At 42.7% G+C, this 19682-nt stretch overlaps 1 protein-coding gene across 3 annotated transcripts; it reads left to right on the top strand.

Moving 5' to 3' along the window:
• Positions 1 to 1105: 1105 nt before the first annotated feature.
• Positions 1106 to 18222, top strand: LOC110505516 (ras-related protein Rab-15). Of its 3 annotated transcripts, XM_021584782.3 has the most exons (8): positions 1121 to 1369; positions 2640 to 2741; positions 8182 to 8242; positions 8435 to 8495; positions 8626 to 8703; positions 8870 to 8959; positions 9052 to 9117; positions 9724 to 10798. In XM_021584782.3, the coding sequence occupies exons 2-8, from the start codon at positions 2735 to 2737 to the stop codon at positions 9880 to 9882; spliced, it is 522 nt and encodes a 173-aa protein (XP_021440457.1). In that variant the 5' UTR covers positions 1121 to 1369; positions 2640 to 2734; the 3' UTR covers positions 9883 to 10798. The 3 variants fall into 3 exon arrangements, with proteins under 3 accessions (XP_021440455.1, XP_021440454.1, XP_021440457.1); XM_021584780.3 differs by lacking the exons at positions 2640 to 2741; positions 9724 to 10798 and adding an exon at positions 18067 to 18222 and having other exon boundaries at positions 1106 to 1369; XM_021584779.3 differs by lacking the exon at positions 2640 to 2741 and having other exon boundaries at positions 1106 to 1369.
• Positions 18223 to 19682: the final 1460 nt, after the last annotated feature.

Consider the following 19682-nt stretch of genomic DNA (forward strand, 5'->3'; position numbering starts at 1 on the left):
CCTGAGATTGAAGAGGAGCTGCTGCGCCTTCTTCACCACTCTGTCTGTCTGTGTGGGTGGACCATTTCAGTTTGTCCGTGATGTGTACGCCAAGGAACTTAACTTTGCACCTTCTCCACTACTGTCCCGTCGATGTGGATAGGGGGCTGCTCCCTCTGCTGTTCCCTGAAGTCCACGATCATCTAATTTGTTTTGTTGACATTGAGTGTGAGGCTATTTTCTTGACACCACACTCCGAGGGCCCTCACCTCCTCCCGGGAGGCCGTCTCATCGTTGTTGGTAATCAAGCCTACCACTGTGTCGTCTGCAAACTTGATTGATTTGGAGGCGTGCATGGCCATGCAGTCATCGGTGAACAGGGAGTACAGGAGAGGGCTGAGAGCGCACCCTTGTGGGACCCCAGTGTTTTTACAGAGATGAAACAAATATATAATTTATGCTTCATTTGTGAAAGAGATGGGCTACTTTGTAACCACTTTATTTTCGATCTGTCCCTCTGTCAGATCGGGTCGCAAATGATAGAGCCACCCACATGTATGTGAGTTTTCGCCATAGAGATCATGACTAGGAAATAACCAATTTTTGCATGGACATTGACAGTAGGAAAAGTAAACTGGTTGGGAGCCATCAGCTAATGATCAGAGAGCATTGTCTTCTTAAAATTGGTTTGTGTAGTTTGTAAATGGCTTGAAGATATGACCGCCATCTTGTCGCCACAAATTAATTACAATATGTGGTTCAACATTCCAGCATCGCAGGTGCATCAAACTAAGAAGAAAATATACTACTTTAAAATAAAGATACCCTCAATGACGCTGCCCATGCTGTCACATACGCGATAATTGCACGTGTAGACAGACCTACAACGTTGCGATTTCTATACTTCTCTATGGTTCTCACTAAGGGGGAGGGAATAAGGGGAAAACTCAGGGAAACAAGTGTATTCATTATGTCTTGCAACGGAAACCATTTATCGTTTAAGAACCAAAATGGTACGAAACAGCGTGGGACCTACCTGAATTTGTCCAATAGAAACTAGTTTTCGTCACCAAGCTTTTCGGTTCGGAGTAAACGGTTTCTGTTGCAAAACATTGAGCAACAGACGAAACGTTTTGCAACAGAAAAGGCGTAATGAATACACCCCATGAATACCGACAAGGAATGCAACTAATTTCCTCATCAGTAACTATGCTTTATCCTTGGAATATGCAACAGGCATTTTTGATTTCATAGTTTTTGTCCACCATGGCAAAGCAGTACGACGTTTTGCTCAGGCTGTTGGTTTTAGGAGATTCCGGGGTTGGGAAAACGTGTTTGTTGTGCAGGTTCACGGATAACGAATTTAATTCATCGCATATCTCTACTATTGGTAAGCTGTTGTTGATTGCAATCTATTAGTTAGTTTGACAATTGATTAATGCAAGTTTGCCGCAAAATATGCGGCTCCCACAATAAGTGATTAAAATCAAGTAATTCTATACGAAAAGATAGAATGGACTTTCTTGTAGATTTATCATGCGGTGCTTCACCAAAATCTTTGAGGGATATGTTTCTGAAACGCTACTACGCCGTAGTCCTAACTGTGTCGAAGGTTGTCTTTGTTATTGCTACAAACTTAAACAGAGGAAATGTTTCACCGAGTGAGAACCTACTACAACTTTGAACCTGGTGATTTTTCTCAGTTTCCATGTTCAACATGTAATTCGCCCCTGGGCCCTGGCCATGGACAGTTTTAGACACCCCAGTGAGCGCTCTGTGGACAGTGGAAGTGCTTAAAATGAGTAGGGCCTTGGTCACAATTTTTTCAGAATCTGAGAGTGGAATACTTACACCCTGGTCTCTGACATGTAGTCTCAGCAGTCTCATTACAAGACAGAATGTTGAACGAACTTCATTTCAATTTAGTTTACACCTGTTGTCCGCCGATTTTTGTCCCTGTGTCGGAGGTAATCTGATACAAAATGTCAGTGTTATCAACCCGAACTAAGGTATTCTTGTCTATATTTCTGTTTTTAATTTTCAATACTGATGCAATTCGCACATGACAAAACACTTTCGCAATATATAGCCAAGCCTTTACTGAATAGCAAACACGTCCAGCTAATTGCGAGGAGAAAAGTGCTTCAGTACGCTATAATCGATTAGTGTGTTGCGCATCATATGCAATGCTTCAACAGATTGAAAATATGAGCGACAGAGGCTAGCGCCGCCGAAAAAACTCGGCTAAACAACACTTTCCTGTGGGTACCCTATATCCACCAAAAGGACCAGTAGCATGTACAATAGTGATCGGCCATTCGCAATAAACAACTTTTTGAACGGATTTGTTTAGTGACGGTCGTTAATAGGGGTGAAACGGTTACCGGTTCACGGTTTTAGTATTACCGTAGTAGTGTTACCGTTTTAATTATCATTAAAACCGTGTTTGATTGCCGTGTTTTGAAAAACTCAACCAAAGTTAGCAACAGTCTGAAGCAGGCGTAGGGTTTGTGGGTTTTGTTGTGTATAAACATTGCGGAAGGCAATGCTCGGGAGATTTCTCTGCCTTCTAAGAGGACCAAATCTGAAGTGTGGTCGTACTTTGGGTTTTACAAGAGTGCTGAGGGAAACCTAATCGAAGATGGTCACACTTTCTGCAGAATCTGGAACCACAAGAAAAAATCGCTGCGAAAGGGGGCAACACTACAAGTCTCTTGAGTCATCTTCGTGACCACCACCCGCTACTTTAAACTGAATGCAAGGTAAGTTAACTTTTAGCTCAATGCATGATGTGGGGACTTCGGAATGTTGGGGAAATGTCATGGGGAAATGTCATGGGTTTTGTCTAACTTACTAATAGCTTGTCAATCATGTAAACTGAAGCTTTCAGTGCTACCTACTCTTTTAAAAACACTACAGTTGTTCTGCTGTTGTATGCATTGTGTCTGCAGACTCTATTTGCCCATTGCACACGTTAAGTAGTTTAGTCACCCAACCAACATATTTTGTTCATTTAAAATCCGTCAGTTGTCGAATTGGTTGTAAAAGTGTTCCAACAGGAGAAACACGGTAAGACCCCTGTATTTATGTCAATTGTTGGGCTCATTGCATTTACTATCACTGTCTAAAGATGCATTTGTATTTGTCAATTGCATGGTCATTGCATATACTCAAATGCAACACAGACGATAGACTATGTACAGTCGTGGCCGAAAGTTTTGAGAATGACACAAATATTAATGTCCAGTTTGCTGCTTCAGTGTCTTTAGATATGTCAGATGTTACTATGGAATAGTGAAGTATAATCACAAGCATTCCACAAGTGTCAAAGGCTTTTATTGACAATTACAGGAAGTTGATGCAAAGAAACAATATTTACAGTGTTGACCCTTCTTTTTCAAGACATCTGCAATCTGCCCTGGCATGCCGTCAGTTAACTTCTGGGCCACATGTCATGGGTGCCCATTCTGATGGCAGCCCATTCTTGCATAATCAATGCTGGAGTTTGTCCGAATTTGTGGGTTTTTATTTGTCCACCCGCCTCTTGAGGATTGACCAAGTTCTCAATCGGATTAAGGTCTGGGGAGTTTCCTGGCCATGGACCCAAAATATCGATGTTTTGTTCCCCGAGCCACTTAGTTATCACTTTTGCCTTATGGCAAGGTGCTCCGTCTTGCTGGAAAAGGCATTGTTCGTCACCAAACTGTTCCTGGGTGGTTGGGAGAAGTTGCTCTCGGAAGATGTGTTGGTACCATTCTTTATTCATGGCTGTGTTCTTAGGCAAAATTGTGAGTGAGCCCACTCCCTTGGCTGAGAAGGAACCCCACACATGATGCTTTACTGTTGGCATGACACAGTACTGATGGTAGTGCTCACCTTGTCTTCTCTGGACAAGCTTTTTTCCGGATGCCCCAAACAATCAGAAAGGGGATTCATCAGAGAAAATGACTTTACCCCAGTCCTCAGCAGTCCAATCCCTGTACCGTTTGCAGAATATCATATCAGTCTGTCCCTGATGTTTTTCCTTGAGAGAAGTGGCTTCTTTGCTGCCCTTCTTGACACCAGGCCATCCTCCAAAAGTCTTTGCCTCACTTGTGCATGCAGATGCACTCACACCTGCCTGCTGCCATTCCTGAGCAAGCTCTGTACTGATGGTGCCCCGATCCCACAGCTGAATCAACTTTAGGAGACGGTCCTGGCGCTTGCTGGCCTTTCTTGGGTTCCCTGAAGCCTTCTTCACAACAATTGAACCGCTCTCCTTGAAGTTCTTGATGAGCCGATAAATGGTTGATTTAGGTGCAATCTTACTGGCAGCAATATCCTTGCCTGGGAATACCTTTTTGTGCAAAGCAATGATGACGGCACGTGTTTCCTTGCAAGTAACCATGGTTGACAGAGGAAGAATAATGATTCCAATCACCACCCTCCTTTTGAAGCTTCCAGTCTGTTACTCGAACTCAATCAGCATGACAGTGATCTCCAGCTTGTCCTCATCAACACTCACACCTGTGTTAACGAGAGAATCACTGACATGATGTCAGGTGGTCCTTTTGTGGCAGGGCTGAAATGCAGTGGAAATGTTTTTTATGGATTCAGTTCATTTCCATGGCAAAGAGGGACTCTGCAATTAATTGCAATTCATCTGATCACCCTTCATAACATTCTGGAGTTTATGCAAATTGCCATCCATACAAACTGAGGCAGTAGACTTTGAAAATTTATATTTGTGTCATTCTCAAACTGTTTGGCCACGACTGTGTGAGTGAACAATAGTAATTACAATGTAACAACGAGGGGCCATGCATCAGATCTGCCTCACCTTGCCAGGGTTTCCAGGAAGCTTTTGTGTGTCCCAGCATGCCATCAGTGTGTTCGGTGCCAGCGGGCGCTTGGTCTCCCTTCGCAGATCACTACTTAAACCTGACAAAGTAAAAATGCTGACATTTTTACATTTCAATCTCAATTGAACAAAGATGCATACATACAGGGTGTTAGGCCAGCAGCACCTTATTTATTTATGAAGGAGAGAACATGCATACAATCTGTGCTGTTCATTTTATTTGTTTACTTATTTTGTTATTTTAATGTCATCACCTGCACATTGGATTTGTTTACATATGGTTGTATTGTTCTTACATGCACATTGCTTTACTTGTGTTGATTTATATGCACATTTTGATTTGCTTACTTAAAGTTGTGTTCATTAACCAGGGAAACGTTTACCTCATGGCCACATGGTGCCATCTTTAATGTTATTATTTAAATGTTAATGCAAAAAGTGCACTGTGCTGCTCATTTTATTTGTTTGCTGATTTCCAATAAAACTTGCTAAAATTATTTCAGCGTATCAGTACTTTTTTGAAAATTTCCAGCACATTTGAACAATGGCACAGTTATCAGTATTATCGTGGTAATTTTGGTCACTATAATCGTGAAATGAAATTTTCATACGGTTTCCTCTTTTTTTTTAAATATTTTTTTTGCTCAAAACAACGATGGCTTACCTTCAAATAAGTTACAAAATAATTCTCTAAAGAGGGTGAATCCTCAAAGCATAAACAATAAATAGTAGGGAGAATGCGTCATTCTGGTCCATGCCCAGTTTTACATAAAAAATAAACTTGTTGCAGGTGATCAAATTTATTCAGGTAAAAATGTATTTGAAATAGCATTTTATGATCTGACAATGGTGGACTACGTTTTGGACTTTACATTGGATATTTGACAAGATTCTTTGGTTTTATATATTTACTTTTTAAAGCATTTTTGAACAGAACCAGCTCAATGAAAATATTCTGAATTCCCATCACTAATTTACAACTGGTAAAGGAAGACTATCATTTTATTCAACATTCTGCCTTGTAGAGACTATTCCCAGCTAGCAATGAGGAAGCAGCACTCTTCCGGGGGGATGGAACTGATTGATTCGACCCAAAATCAAAATGAATGACTGCCCAGAATCGGCCCACCTACATCGGGCCATTTCCGTCTACAGGAATTTAGCCGACTTTTCCGGCATCTTACCAGAATCCCCCCCCCCCCCCCCAGAAGCGGCCCGATGCAAATTTAAATGTATACAAAATTACCCAATTTTGAAATTGTAAATATTACTGTTATACCTGCACAAAAACATTTTGTGTTGGAGGAAACATGCTGACTGTGTCAGCGTGCATGTGCCTGGCCCGCCACAGGAGTCGCTACAGCGCGATGGGACAAGGACATCCCGGCCAGCCAAACCCTCCCCTAACTCAGACGACGCTGGGCCAATTGTGCGGGGGGGGGGGGGGGGGGCTGACATTGAATATCCCTTTGAGCATGGTGAAGTTATTTATTACACTTTGGATGTAACAATACACAGTCACTACAAAGTTACAGGCGTCCTTCCTAATTCCGTTGCCGGAGAGGAAGGAAACTGCTCAGGGATTTCACCATGAGATCAATGGTGACTTTAAAACAGTTAGTTTAATGATTGTGATAGGAGAGAACTGAGGATGGATCAACAACGTTGTACACTACATGTTGCGTTTATTTTTGTAAAGTGTTGGTCCCATGTTTCATGAGCTGAAATAAAAGAGCTCCAAAATGTTCCATATGCCAACATTTCTCTCCAATGTTGTGCATAAATTAGTTTACATCCCTAATTAGTAAGCATTTCTTCAAGCTAAGATAATTCATCCACCTGACAGGTGTGACATATCAAGAAAATGATGAAACAGTATGACTATCACATAGGTGCACCTTATGCTGGGGACAAAAGGCCGCTCTAAAATGTGCCATTTGGCACAAGACAATGCCATAGATGCCTCAAGTTGTGAGGGAGTGTGCATTTGGCATGCTGACTGCAGAAATGTCCACCAGAGCTGTTGCCAGATAATTTAATGTTAATTTCTCTACCATAAGCCGCTTCCAACTTAATTTTAGAGATTTTGGCAGTATGTCCAACCGGCCTCACAAACGCAGACCACGTGTAACCACATCAGCCCAGGACCTCCACATCTGGTTTCTTCACTTGCGGGATCATCTGAAAACAGCCACCCGGACAGTTTTTGAAACCAAAGTATTTCTGCCTGTAATAAAGCTGTTTTGTGGGGGAAAAAATCACTGATTGCCCGGGCTGGGTTTCTCCAGTGGGTGAGCCTGGCTCCCAAGTGGGTGGGCCTAAGTCCACCCATGGCTGTGCTCCTGCCCAGTCATGTTTTAAGCCATATATTGGGGCCTAGTGAAAGTATTTCTGTTGACTGATTTCCTTATGTACTGTAATTCAGTGAATCTTAAATTGTTTTATATTTTTGTTCAGTATAAATTCAATTTTATTTCATTTTCAATACATTTGAAAACATTTTTAAATGTGTTTTCACTGCCATTATGGGGTATTGTGTGTAGATTGGTGAGATTATTTTATTTAATCCATTTTGAATTCAGGCTGTAACACAACAATGTGGAAAAAGTTGAGGGGTATGAATACTTTCTGAGGGTACTGTATGATGCCAATCTGTTACCTGAAGCATATCCTGGTGTGAAAGTGTTTGCTTCAACTCTTTGTTGTTTACTGTGTTTGGCAGGTGTGGTTGTTGTTGTGAAGGTAATGTTGCAAGCAGCTGACCTTTTGCACCTGACTCTTTGATGGGTTTTTACGCTTCAACTGTGAAGCTATCACTCACACACACACACACACACACACACACACACACCACTGACATTTAAATTTATATTTTCATGCGGAAGTCGATAGACAACCCAAGTCACGTCTTCCTTGGCCCTGCAGGAATGCACTGTAGTAAATAACAATTGAATTCCCTTTAGCAAGATGACCTCTAAAGACTGCTTGAAAGGACCTTCAACTGGGTTAAGTGGGTATCTTAGTAACCCAGTCCTCATCAGTATCCACTTCAAGTTTGTGTCACTGTTACCATTAGCCCAGGGGTATGAATGTTAACCTACTAGGGATACTTATTGACTAGTACAGGCTGCTTTGACGCACGAGTAGGATATTTTGAGATTAGGCTACACTCTTTGAGGCTTCGGTAAAACTCCAGTCCGGCAATGGAAAAATGAAGAATAAAGATGCATGAAGGCACAAGCTCAGTATGGCAAACCGGAGGGAGATACAGAATTCAATCATAGGGAGATGGAGAAGATGGATAGAAAATGCAGCCAAGAGTAATACATGTTTGCTAAACTTAATTTTGCTCACTTTTTTAGGAGTGGATTTCAAAATGAGAACATTAGAAGTAGATGGCATTAAAGTACGAGTGCAGATATGGTGAGTGAAAAGATCTTCCAGACAATGACTTACCACAATACAGTAGTGATTGACACACTTATCACACATGTACATTTTACCTTCTGTCAAACAGTGTTAGAAATTAGCTTTACCTGTTGATTTGAGTAAGATTATAAATATTCTGAAATGTGGTCACATGTAAAACTGGGAATTACCTCTGTCTGTGTGCAGGGATACTGCTGGCCAGGAACGATACCAGACCATCACCAAACAGTACTACAGACGGGCACAGGTGGGTTCTCTATACACCAATAATCCCTGTTCAGGAATGAATAACCTGTACCAGTTTACACAATATGAAGTGCCTAGTCATGTGCTCACAATCTGTCATGATAGTCCCTCCCCTCTTGATCTTTCACTAGGGAATTATCCTGGTGTATGACATCACAAGTTCCAGCTCCTTTCAGCACATTTTGAAGTGGGCTAGTGACGTGGATGAGGTAAGGCTAACACCTACTGATAAAACACAGCCCTCTCCATGTCATTATTTTTGTGCCCCCTTCTCCTTTTCTCGGGTTCTGTGTTTTGACTGACCTAGTATTTACATCGTCTCTCATTGAACTGGTGCCCGGTCGTCTATTTCTCAACCCTGTCACACTGTTTCAGTTCGCCCCTGACAAGGTGCAGAGGGTCCTGGTGGGGAACAAGGCTGATGAGGAGCAGATGAGGAAAGTTCCTAAAGAACAAGGAAGCAAGGTTGGCCTTTATCTCACTGTTTGACTTCGCCATAACTATTTTCTTCCATACACAGTTGAACATTTTCCGTCCTTAATGAGCTCTTGTTACAGCTAGCAAAAACCTATGGAATGGAATTCTTTGAGACAAGTGCCTGCACCAACTGCAACATAAATGAGGTGAGACAGGCCTTAATGAGTCAATACCTTGGATATTGAACAAAAATATAAATGAAACATGCAACAATTTCTACGATTTTACTGCGTTACAGTTCATAGAAGGAAATCAGTCAATTGAAATACATTCATTAGGCCCTAGTCTATGGATTTCACATGACTGGGCAGGGGCACAGCCATGGGTGGTCCTGGGAGGGCATAGGCCCAACCACTTGGGAGCCAGGCCCAGCCAATCCGAATGAGTTTTCCCCACAAAAGGGCTTTATTACAGACTGAAATACTCTTCAGTTTCATTAGCTGTCTGGGTGGCTAGTCTCAGATGATCCCGCAGGTGAATAAGCCAAATGTGGAGGTCCTGGGCTGTCGGGTGGATGAATTATCTTGGTAAAGGAGAAATGCTCACTGACAGGGATGTAAACACATTTGTGCACAATATTTGAGAGAAATAAGCTTTTTGTGCATATGGAAATGTTTTGAAATTTTACTTCCGCTCATGAAAAATGGGACCAACACTACGTGTTTACGTTTTTATATTTTTGTTTAGTATATTTACGTTATGTTGGGGAACATGAGGCAATTGTGGTGATATATTTTCTTTACATCTTCTAGTCATTCATCCGGTTGACACAGCTGGTTCTGCAGGCTCACAAGAAAGAGATGAATGCGTTCCAGGGTTCCACTAATTTATACCTAGACATGACTTCTCTGTGGGGAGAGCAGGACAAACAGGACAGTGACGCAAACTCCCCGAAGCCCTGCACATGTTAGCAGAAGGGAAAAGCTCTCAACTTGGGGTTGTTTGGCTAGAAGAATGCCCCTTTCCCTGGGACATAATGGACATTGGAATGAGTAACTTATGAAATGTGAGGGTATGTTCTATGCTTACTGAATATTGCCCTTGCTCAGATGAATGCATTATCACTTTTTGGCCTACTCACTGTTTTCATCTTCATTCATAATTTCATAGTTACTTGGCTTTTTCATGTTTATTATCCTATTCTGCAACACCTAAACTGATGGCGCGCTGAGTTAAGTAGTCCACATGTAATAAGAACATTTGCCAGCTGAGGGAATGTTGTCTGCAATACTCTGAAAGCTGCAACTCAGTTACTGGGTATACTTAAGCCTTCTCCTGTATAATTTGTGTTGCCAAAATGTTATTTTTCGTATCACAAACGACTTTACTGTCTACCTGAAATAACAAAAACTATACTTAAAATAATTTGCAAAAAATATGAATTGTTGGACTATAGTGAAAGACAATCTGAGGCTCTTGAGTGGTCCTTTTATGAGGACAGGGAGGGTGGGCAGAGGGCAAGGCTAAATTATTAATACACAGAAATAGAATAGAATCCAAGCTATCTGGAAGGGATAATTTACCTATGGAAGACTAACCCTTTACTCAGACAAGCATTAACGCAAAAACTCTAAAACTGAAAATGTTCAACTCGATCTTTGAGTATGTTGTGTGAATTTCACTGCTAATACTAAGTGTTTTTCCAGGTTGAAAACCTGTAGCAAATGCCACAATGGTGCATACACGTGTATATACTATTAAAAAGGGCATTTAGGGTGTCACTGATTGCTGACTGTTTTGGTGAAGTTTAATCGCTGTGCTAGCAATAAGAGACTTTTTTTTTGTGTGAAAAATAACAAATACTAATTAAAAGTCCACATTAATTTATTGGAGATCTTGTGGCTTGTTTTTGAGATTTACTAAAGAGGAGTTGAGTGAAGCCTCGGTCCTTTGAGTTTTTAAATAGAACTAGAAGATCAAGTTGGAAAGTCATTTAAAAAAAAAATCATATACTGGGAAAGGCAGGTAATGACTTGATAAATGGCTGGTTAGAAACTGAGAGGCCCTAGAATTAGCATAAAGCTGAAGATTGTGCCCATATCATAATACATGGTTCCCTTCCTGATTATTCTCCCAGGAAAAAAAGTTGTTTGTCATGACAAACAACTGTAAATAGCTACAACCACAGTGCTTTTTTATTTTACATTAGATCTCTGGTAATTGTTTTGATACTGTGGAATACATTTTTACAAGATCAGATTCACAGCCGAGTCTGACTAAAACCACTAGGTGTATTTGTCCTTAATACAAAAACTTGAAGGGGTGAAGATATAAAATGGCATGTTTAATGCCTAAATTAAATTTGTATGAAACACTATTTAGTGTGCAATTAATCCTGTTATGATATTATGCTGTTTTAACAAACCATGCAAGGTATAACCATAGGTTTGAGAGAACCCTCTTCATACCGATCTGTGCAAGATTACAAGCTGAAATATGAGCATGTCTGTGTGTTAGAGAATTGTATGTCAGGTGGGTATACGTTTTCTGCAGAGTTATTTGACACCCAGGTAAGGCGAAATGGTAGCATATATTTTTTTTGAAGTCCGATGCGCTGTAGTGGGATTAACACAGACACACTGGTCCTCACTTCTGCCAGCGTGACCATAGTACAGGACCATGACGTTCATTGCGAAGACCTATGATCTAAAGTCCACAATGCTGGAGGGGGATTCAGTAGACTCTAATGTGCTCCGAAGGGCGGTTGGTCCTCATTGAGAATGTGGCATCCCTCTGAGGGACAACCACACAGGACTATAGCCAGCTCAACCTGCTCCAGAGCAAGTACCCTCACCAGCTATTTTTTTATTTCACCTTTATTTAACCAGGTTGGCTAGTTGAGAACAAGTTCTCATTTGCAACTGCGACCTGGCCAAGATATAGCATAGCAGTTCGACACACACAACAGAGTTACACATGGAATGAACAAAACAGTCAATAATACAGTAGGAAAAAAAAGTCTATATACAGTGAGTTCAAATAAGGGAGTTAAGGCAATAAATGGGCCATGGTGGCGAAGTTATTACAATATGGCAATTAAATACTGGAATGGTAGATGTGCAAAAGATGGATGTGCAAGTAGAGATACTGTGGTGCAAAATAAATACAGTATGGGAGTTTGGTAGGTAGATAGGCTATGAGCAGGTTCAGTGATCTGTGAGCTGCTCTGACAGCTGGTTCTTAAAGCTAGTGAGGGAGATGGGAATATCCAGTTTCAGTGATTTTTGCAGTTCGTTCCAGTCATTGGCAGCAGAGAACTGGAAGGAAAGGCGAACAAAGGAGGAATTGGCTTTGGGGTGACCAGTGAGATATACCTGCTGGACCGTGTGCTACGAGTGGGTGCTGCTATGGTGACCAGCTGGCTGAGATAGGGCAGGGCTTTACCTAGCAGAGACTTGTAGATAACCTGTAGCCAGTGGGTTTGGCGACGAGTATGAAGCGAGGGCCAGCCAACGAGAGCGTACAGGTTGCAGTGAAGGGTAGTATATGGGGCTTTGGTGACAAAACGGATGGCACTGTGATAGACTTCATCCAGTTTGCTGAGTTGAGTGTTTGAAGGCTATTTTATAGATGACATTGCCGAAGTCGAGGATCGGTAGGATGGTCAGTTTTACGAGGGTATGTTTGGCAGCATGAGTGAAGGAAGCTTTGTTGCGAAAGAGGAAGCCAATTTAATTTTTGATTGGAGATGCTTAATGTGAGTCTGGAAGGAGAGTTTACAGTCTAGCCAGACACCTAGGTATTTGTAGTTATCCACATATTCTAAGTCAGAGCCATTACAGAGTAGTGATGCTGGATGGGCGGGCAGGTGTGAGCAATGATCGGTTGAATAGCATGCATTTAGTTTAATTTGCGTTTAAGAGCAGTTGGAGGCCATGGAAGGAGAGTTGTATGGCATTGAAGCTCGTCTGGAGGTTAGTGTCCAAAGAAGGGCCAGAAGTATACAGAATTGTGTCTGCGTAAAGGTGGATCAGAGAATCACCAGCAGCAAGAGCGACATCATTGATGTATACAGAAAAAGAGTCGGCCTGAGAATTGAACCCTGTGGCAGCCCCATAGAGACGTACAGACAACAGGCCCTCCGATTTGACACACTGAACTCTGTCTGAGAAGTAGTTGGTGAACCAGGCGAGGCAATCATTTGAGAAACCAAGGCTGTTGAGTCTGCCAATAAGAATGTGGTGATTGACAGAGTCGAAAGCCTTGGCCAGGTCGATGAATACAGCGGCACAGTAATATCTCTTATCGATGGCAGTTATGATATCGTTAAGGACCTTGAGCGTGGCTAAGGTGCACCCATGACCACCTCTGAAACCAGATTGCATAGTGGAGAAGGTATGATGTGATTCAAAATGGTCAGTAATCTGTTTGTTAACTTGACTTTCGAAGACCTTAGAAGATGCAGGGTAGGATAGATATAGGTCTGTAGCAGTTTGGGTCTAGAGTGTCTCCCCCTTTGAAGAGGGGGATTGCGGCAGCTTTCCAATCTTTGGGAATCTCAGACAATACGAGAGGATGAACAGGCTAGTAATAGGGGTGCAACAATTTCGGCAGATAATTTAAGAAAGAGAGGGTCCAGATTGTCTAGCCTGGCTGATTTGTAGGGGTCCAGATTTTGCAGCTCTTTCAGAACATCAGCTATCTGGATAGGGGTGAAGGAGAAATGGTGGTCGCTTGGGCGGGTTGCTGTGGAGGATGCCGGGCAGTTGACCGGGGTAGAGGTAGCCAGGTGGAAAGCATGGCCAGCCGTAGAGAAATGCTTATTGAAATTCTCATTTCTAGTGGATTTGTCGGTTGTAACAGTGTTTCCTAGCTTCAGAGCAGTGGGTAGCTGGGATGAGGTGCTCTTATTGTCCATGGACTTTACAGTGTCCCAGAAAAGCTAGCCTTAGCTTTCCTAACTGCCTGTGTATTTTGGTTCCTAACTTGAAAAGTTGCATATCACGGGGGCTATTCGATGCTAATACAGAACGCCACAGGATGTTTTTGTGCTGGTCAAGGGCAGTCAGGTCTGGAGAGAACCAAGGGCTATATCTGTTCCTGGTTCAATTTGTTTTGAATGGGGCATTTTTATTTAAGATTGTGAGGAAGGCACTTTTAAAGAATAACCAGGCATCCTCTACTGTCGGGATGAGGCCAATGACGTTCCAGCATACCCCGGCCAGGTCGATTAGAAAGGCCTGCTCGCAGAAGTGATTTAGGGAGCGTTTGACAGTGATGAGGGGTGGTCGTTTGCTCGCAGACCCATTACGGATGCAGGCAATGAGGCAGTGATCGCTGAGATCTTGGTTGAAAACAGCAGAGGTGTATTTGGAGGGTGAGTTAGTTAGGATGATATCTATGAGGGTGCCCGTGTTTACGGATTTGGGGTTATATCTGGTAGGTTCATTGATAAGTTGTGTGAGATTGAGGGCATCAAGCTTAGATTGTAGGATGGCCGGGGTGTTAAGCATGTCCCAGTTTAGGTCACCTAGCAGCACGAGCTCAGAAGATGGATGGGGGGGGCAATCATATCACATATGGTGTCGAGGGCACAGCTGGGGCAGAGGGTGGTCTATAGCAAGCAGCAATGGTGAGAGACTTGTTTCTGGAAAGGTGAATTTTTAGAAGTAGAAGCTCAAATTGTTTGGGTACAGACCTGGATAGTAAGACAACCTGCAGAGTTCTATCTTTGCAGTAAATTGCAACACCGTCCCCTTTGGCAGTTCTATCTTGTCGGAAAATGTTAAGAATGGAAATTAAGGTTTTTGGTGGTCTTCCTAAGCCAGGATTCAGACACGGCTAGGACATCTGGATTGGTGGAGTGTGCTAGGGCAGTGAATAAAACAAACTTACGGAGGAGGCTTCTAATGTTAACATGCATGAAACCAAGGCTTTTACGGTTGCAGAAGTCAACAAATGAGAGTCTGGGGGATGGGAGTGGTAGTAGACAGTGCGGGGCCTCGATTGACCTCTACATCACCAGCGGAGGAGTAGGATAAGGGTACGGCTAAAGGCTAACAGAACTGGATGCCTAGTTTGTTCAGAACAGAGTAAAAGGAGCAGATTTCTGGGCACCGTAGAATATATTCAAGGCATAATGAACAGACAAAGGTATAGTAGGATGTGAATACAGTGGGGGTAAACCTGTGCATATAGTGATAATGAAAGAGATTGTCTCTAGAAATAGCATTTAAACCAGGTGATGTCACTGCGTGTGGGAGGTGGAACTAAATTGTTAGTTGAAGCGTGTTGAGCAGTGCTAGAGGCTCTACGGTGAAATAAAACAATAGTTACAAACCAGAACAGCAATCGACACGGCATGGTGACATTAGGGAAAGGCATGCGTAGCCGGGTGATCATACAAGTCTACTGCGTGGCTTCAGGCAGCTAACGGCACGGGGCTAGCAGGCTAACAGAAAGGCCTTAGAGGGATGACGCGATGGAGGGAAGTCTGTTGTGGCCCCCTCGTGCAGTTACATCAGCGGACGGATCAGCAGGGCTCAGTGTGGTAAACCAGGCCAATTGGCAAAATATGTATAGTGGCCAAAGAAATATGTCCGAAGGGCCTCTTAAGCCAGTAGTCCAATGTGCTTTAGATAGCTAGCAGGCCGCAGATTAGCGGCTGTGCGTTCAGGGGTCGTTAGCTGCTATAATTCCAGGTGGCAAAAATCAAATAAAAAATAATACACATTTAAATAAATAAATAGGTTCAGAGCTTGCGGTAGGAATCCGGAGATATCGAGAAGAGTAAGTTCGACTAGCTCTGGTTTGAGTCTCGCTGTACAGACTGGCGAGAGTTGTCCGGGATAAAGGTAGCTGATGACCGCTAGCAAAGGCTAGCTGACTGCTAGCTATTGGCTTCGGAATGTATTCGATGGGCCTCGTAAGCCAACAGTCTGTTGTACTCTAGACAGCTAGCATTCAGGGGACTTTAGCTGCGAAGGTCGGAAAGTGAGAAGGTTCAGAGCTTGCGATAGGAATCCGGGGATATGGAGAGAGAGATAGGTCCGGTATGCTCTGGTTGAATCGCGTTGTACAAACTGGTGAGAGCTTTCCGAGCTAGAGGATAGCTGATGATCATTTACCTGGCTAGTTTATGTTGGAGAGATTCCAGTAATCAAGGCAGACATACGTTAGTGAAAAAGCGGGTCGACACCACATTGGGTGAGGCGGGTTGCAGGAGAGTAGTTTGAAGTAAGGGTTTAGAAAAATATAAGATATGTGAAAAATACACTGCTCAAAAAAATTAAGGGAACACTTAAACAACACAATGTAACTCCAAGTCAATCACACTTCTGTGAAATCAAACTGTCCACTTAGGAAGTAACACTGACAATAAATTTCACATGCTGTTGTGCAAATGGAATAGACAACAGGTGGAAATTATAGGCAATTAGCAAGACACCCCCAATAAAGGAGTGGTTCTGCAGGTGGTGACCACAGACCACTTCTCAGTTCCTATGCTTCCTGGCTGATGTTTTGGTCACTTTTGAATGCTGGCGGTGCTTTCACTCTAGTGGTAGCATGAGACGGAGTCTACAACCCACACAAGTGGCTCAGATAGTGCAGCTCATCCAGGATGGGAAATCCATGCGAGCTGTGGCAAGAAGGTTTGCTGTGTCTGTCAGCGTAGTGTCCAGAGCATGGAGGCGCTACCAGGAGACAGGCCAGTACATCAGGAGATGTGGAGGAGGCCGTAGGAGGGCAACAACCCAGCAGCAGGACCGCTACCTCCGCCTTTGTGCAAGGAGGAGAACTGCCAGAGCCCTGCAAAATGACCTCCAGCAGGCCACAAATGTGCATGTGTCTGCTCAAACGGTCAGAAACAGTCTCCATGAGGGTGGTATGAGGGCCCGATGTCCACAGGTGGGGGTTGTGCTTACAGCCCAACACCGTGCACGCCGTTTGGCAATTGCCAGAGAACACCAAGGTTGTCAAATTCGCCACTGGCACCCTATGCTCTTCACAGATGAAAGCAGGTTCACACTGAGCACATGTGACAGACGTGAAAGTCTGGAGACGCCGTGGAGAACGTTCTGCTGCCTGCAACATCCTCCAGCATGACCAGTTTGGCGGTGGGTCAGTCATGGTGTGGGGTGGCATTTCTTTGGGGGGGTGCACAGCCCTCCATGTGCTCGCCAGAGGTAGCCTGACTGCCATTAGGTACCGAGATGAGATCCTCAGACCCCTTGTGAGACCATATGCTGGTGCGGTTGGCCCTGGGTTCCTCCTAATGCCAGACAATGCTAGACCTCATGTGGCTGGAGTGTGTCAGCAGTTTCTGCGAGAGGAAGGCATTGATGCTATGGACTGGCCCGCCCGTTCCCCAGACCTGAATCCAATTGAGCACATCTGGGACATCATGTCTCGCTCCATCCACCAACGCCACGTTGCACCACAGACTGTCCAGGAGTTGGCGGATGCTTTAGTCCAGGTCTGGGAGGAGATCCCCCAGGAGACCATCCGCCACCTCATCAGGAGCATGCCCAGGCTTTGTAGGGAGGTCATACAGGCACGTGGAGGCCACACACACTACTGAGCCTCATTTTGACTTGTTTTAAGGACATTACATCAAAGTTGGATCAGCCTGTAGTGTGGTTTTCCACTTTAATTTTGAGTGTGACTCCAAATCCAGACCTCCCATGGGTTCATAAATTTGATTTCCATTGATCATTTTTGTGTGATTTTGTTGTCAGCACATTCAACTATGTAGAGAAAAAAGTATTTAATAAGAATATTTCATTCATTCAGATCTAGGATGTGTTATTTTAGTGTTCCCTTTTATTTATTTTTTAGCAGTTTATATAAAAATATATATACATGGGACACGACAAGACGAAGGACAAATACGTCTGATTGCTACATCATCTTGGATCATTTTGTGGTCCTGGGTTTCCCCTGCAATTGGTTTGGCTACCAATTCAGTATGCAACATCTTGGCCTGGTTATGTGGTTCAGTGAAATCCCTTAAAAACAAGCTAATCTAGTAAAATATTCTGTTACCAGTATGAGTTAATTTAATAAATCATGAATGTCGGATGAGAATGTTAGTGTTTTACAGGAGAACTATTCAGGATCTCCCCATTTTAACTCATTGAGGTATGTGCGACCAGGAGATGGCTACCAGCCTGGCTTCACGGTCTTTGAGAAGCGTGACGTGAATGGAACCAACACCCACCCTGTCTTCGTCTATTTGAACGACAAACTTCCCTACCCTGATGATGATGATCCACACTCCCTCACCCAGGATCCTAAATTCCTCACCTGGAGTACCATCAGCAGGACAGACATTTTGAGAAATTCCTGGTTGTGCCAGAAGGGAGAGCCCTTTAAACGGTACAGCAAAAAAATGTTAAACTATCAACATGGAGCCTGAAATCCAAAGCCTGAGTGTAACCAAGACTTTAAAATGGCATTCAAATGTTTATCTTGTGCACTACTCTTTCTTCTACACAAATGACTTCACATCTATGATGGTAGAGAGGACCTGTTATGGTGTCGTCCATCCTTTTGAGGTTTATTGAGCGAGGGTAATATTCTAAAAACCTACGGGAATATTATCTGAAGCCTTGTAAATGCTCAAGTGTTGTTGGTCATGTTTCAATAGTTTGTCTCCCCTGTGTATTTATTTGGAAAGTGAAGATAATGTTTAGTTTGGCGCTATACTCCAGCGTTCTGGATTTGAGAGTGTTTTGTGAGGCGACGGCACAGAATATGACCTTTTTATTTGAGGGTATTTTCATACATATCTGTTTTAACATTTAGAAATGAATGCACTTTATCTACTTCCCACATTTTTAAAGGTGTCAAGTTTGACTATGCTAACTGTATTTGCAGTTTTTGGTTGTTTCCTATTATTTTGTGCCCAATAGAAACTAATGGTAAATGTGTTGTCATTTTGAAGTCACTTTTTTTGCAAATAAGAATATAATTTGTTTCTGAAATTACTTTGACATTAAAACATTTTGAGCATTACACATTTGATTTAGTAGCCTACTAGTTAATTCCCCCCAAACATGCTAACCTCTTTCCATTACCAATAATAGGGGAGGTTAGATTTTTTTGGGGGGGGCAGTTCATGATATGACATGCCTGTGTAACTTTCTCATTCATCATTATTCACAATGCATTTATGATTATGCCTAATCATGGTACATTAATATTCTATTCACAATAAGTGTCTGACTTAGTGAACCCTTTCCTCGCTCTATTCCCATGCTGGCCAGCAGGTGATGCCACTGACTCATTGAGGAAAAAGTAACATTATTGTCAAAGTTGACATATAACTGTAGTTGGAATGAAGTTATTGTATTCTACTTCTATTACCCCAAAAGTACCCAAAAAGTATCTAATTGTTCCACGTGTAGTAATCATGTTAAAATTTGACATTGTCTAGTTTCACATTACATGTTATTTTAACGATTTAAAGACCTTTTGTGTTGCAGAGTAGATATAATATATTAGTCGTACAGGTGTTGTATATCTTGTTTAGAAAGGTACTTCCAGGTAATTTCCCTGCACTGAACCACCCTCATGACAGAGGCTGTTCTGCAATAATAGATCTGTTTCTGTGTCTACAGGCATTAGCATACGTAATGGTGCCAAGTTTCTCAACACCACACCCCCTGCATTTCTGCAGTCCCCTTGTCTACCCTGTCCATCCTGTCCTCACTGAACACTAGAACACCTCCAGTCTTTCTTCTTATCCCCATTGTTTTAGTTCCAATAA

Source organism: Oncorhynchus mykiss, chromosome 25 (genome assembly GCF_057628025.1).
Source record: "Oncorhynchus mykiss isolate SJ-2025 chromosome 25, ASM5762802v1, whole genome shotgun sequence".
NCBI classification, from domain to species: Eukaryota; Metazoa; Chordata; class Actinopteri; order Salmoniformes; family Salmonidae; genus Oncorhynchus; species Oncorhynchus mykiss.

What these genes read in the sequence shown, in the direction of transcription:
- LOC110505516 (XM_021584779.3), top strand. Translation starts at nt 1,246, where the DNA reads ATGGCAAAGCAGTACGACGTTTTGCTCAGGCTGTTGGTTTTAGGAGAT. An exon ending in GGGCTAGTGACGTGGATGAG is followed by an intron (nt 8,704 to 8,869) that starts GTAAGGCTAACA and finishes ACACTGTTTCAG; the next exon opens with TTCGCCCCTGACAAGGTGCA. An exon ending in CTAAAGAACAAGGAAGCAAG is followed by an intron (nt 8,960 to 9,051) that starts GTTGGCCTTTAT and finishes CTCTTGTTACAG; the next exon opens with CTAGCAAAAACCTATGGAAT.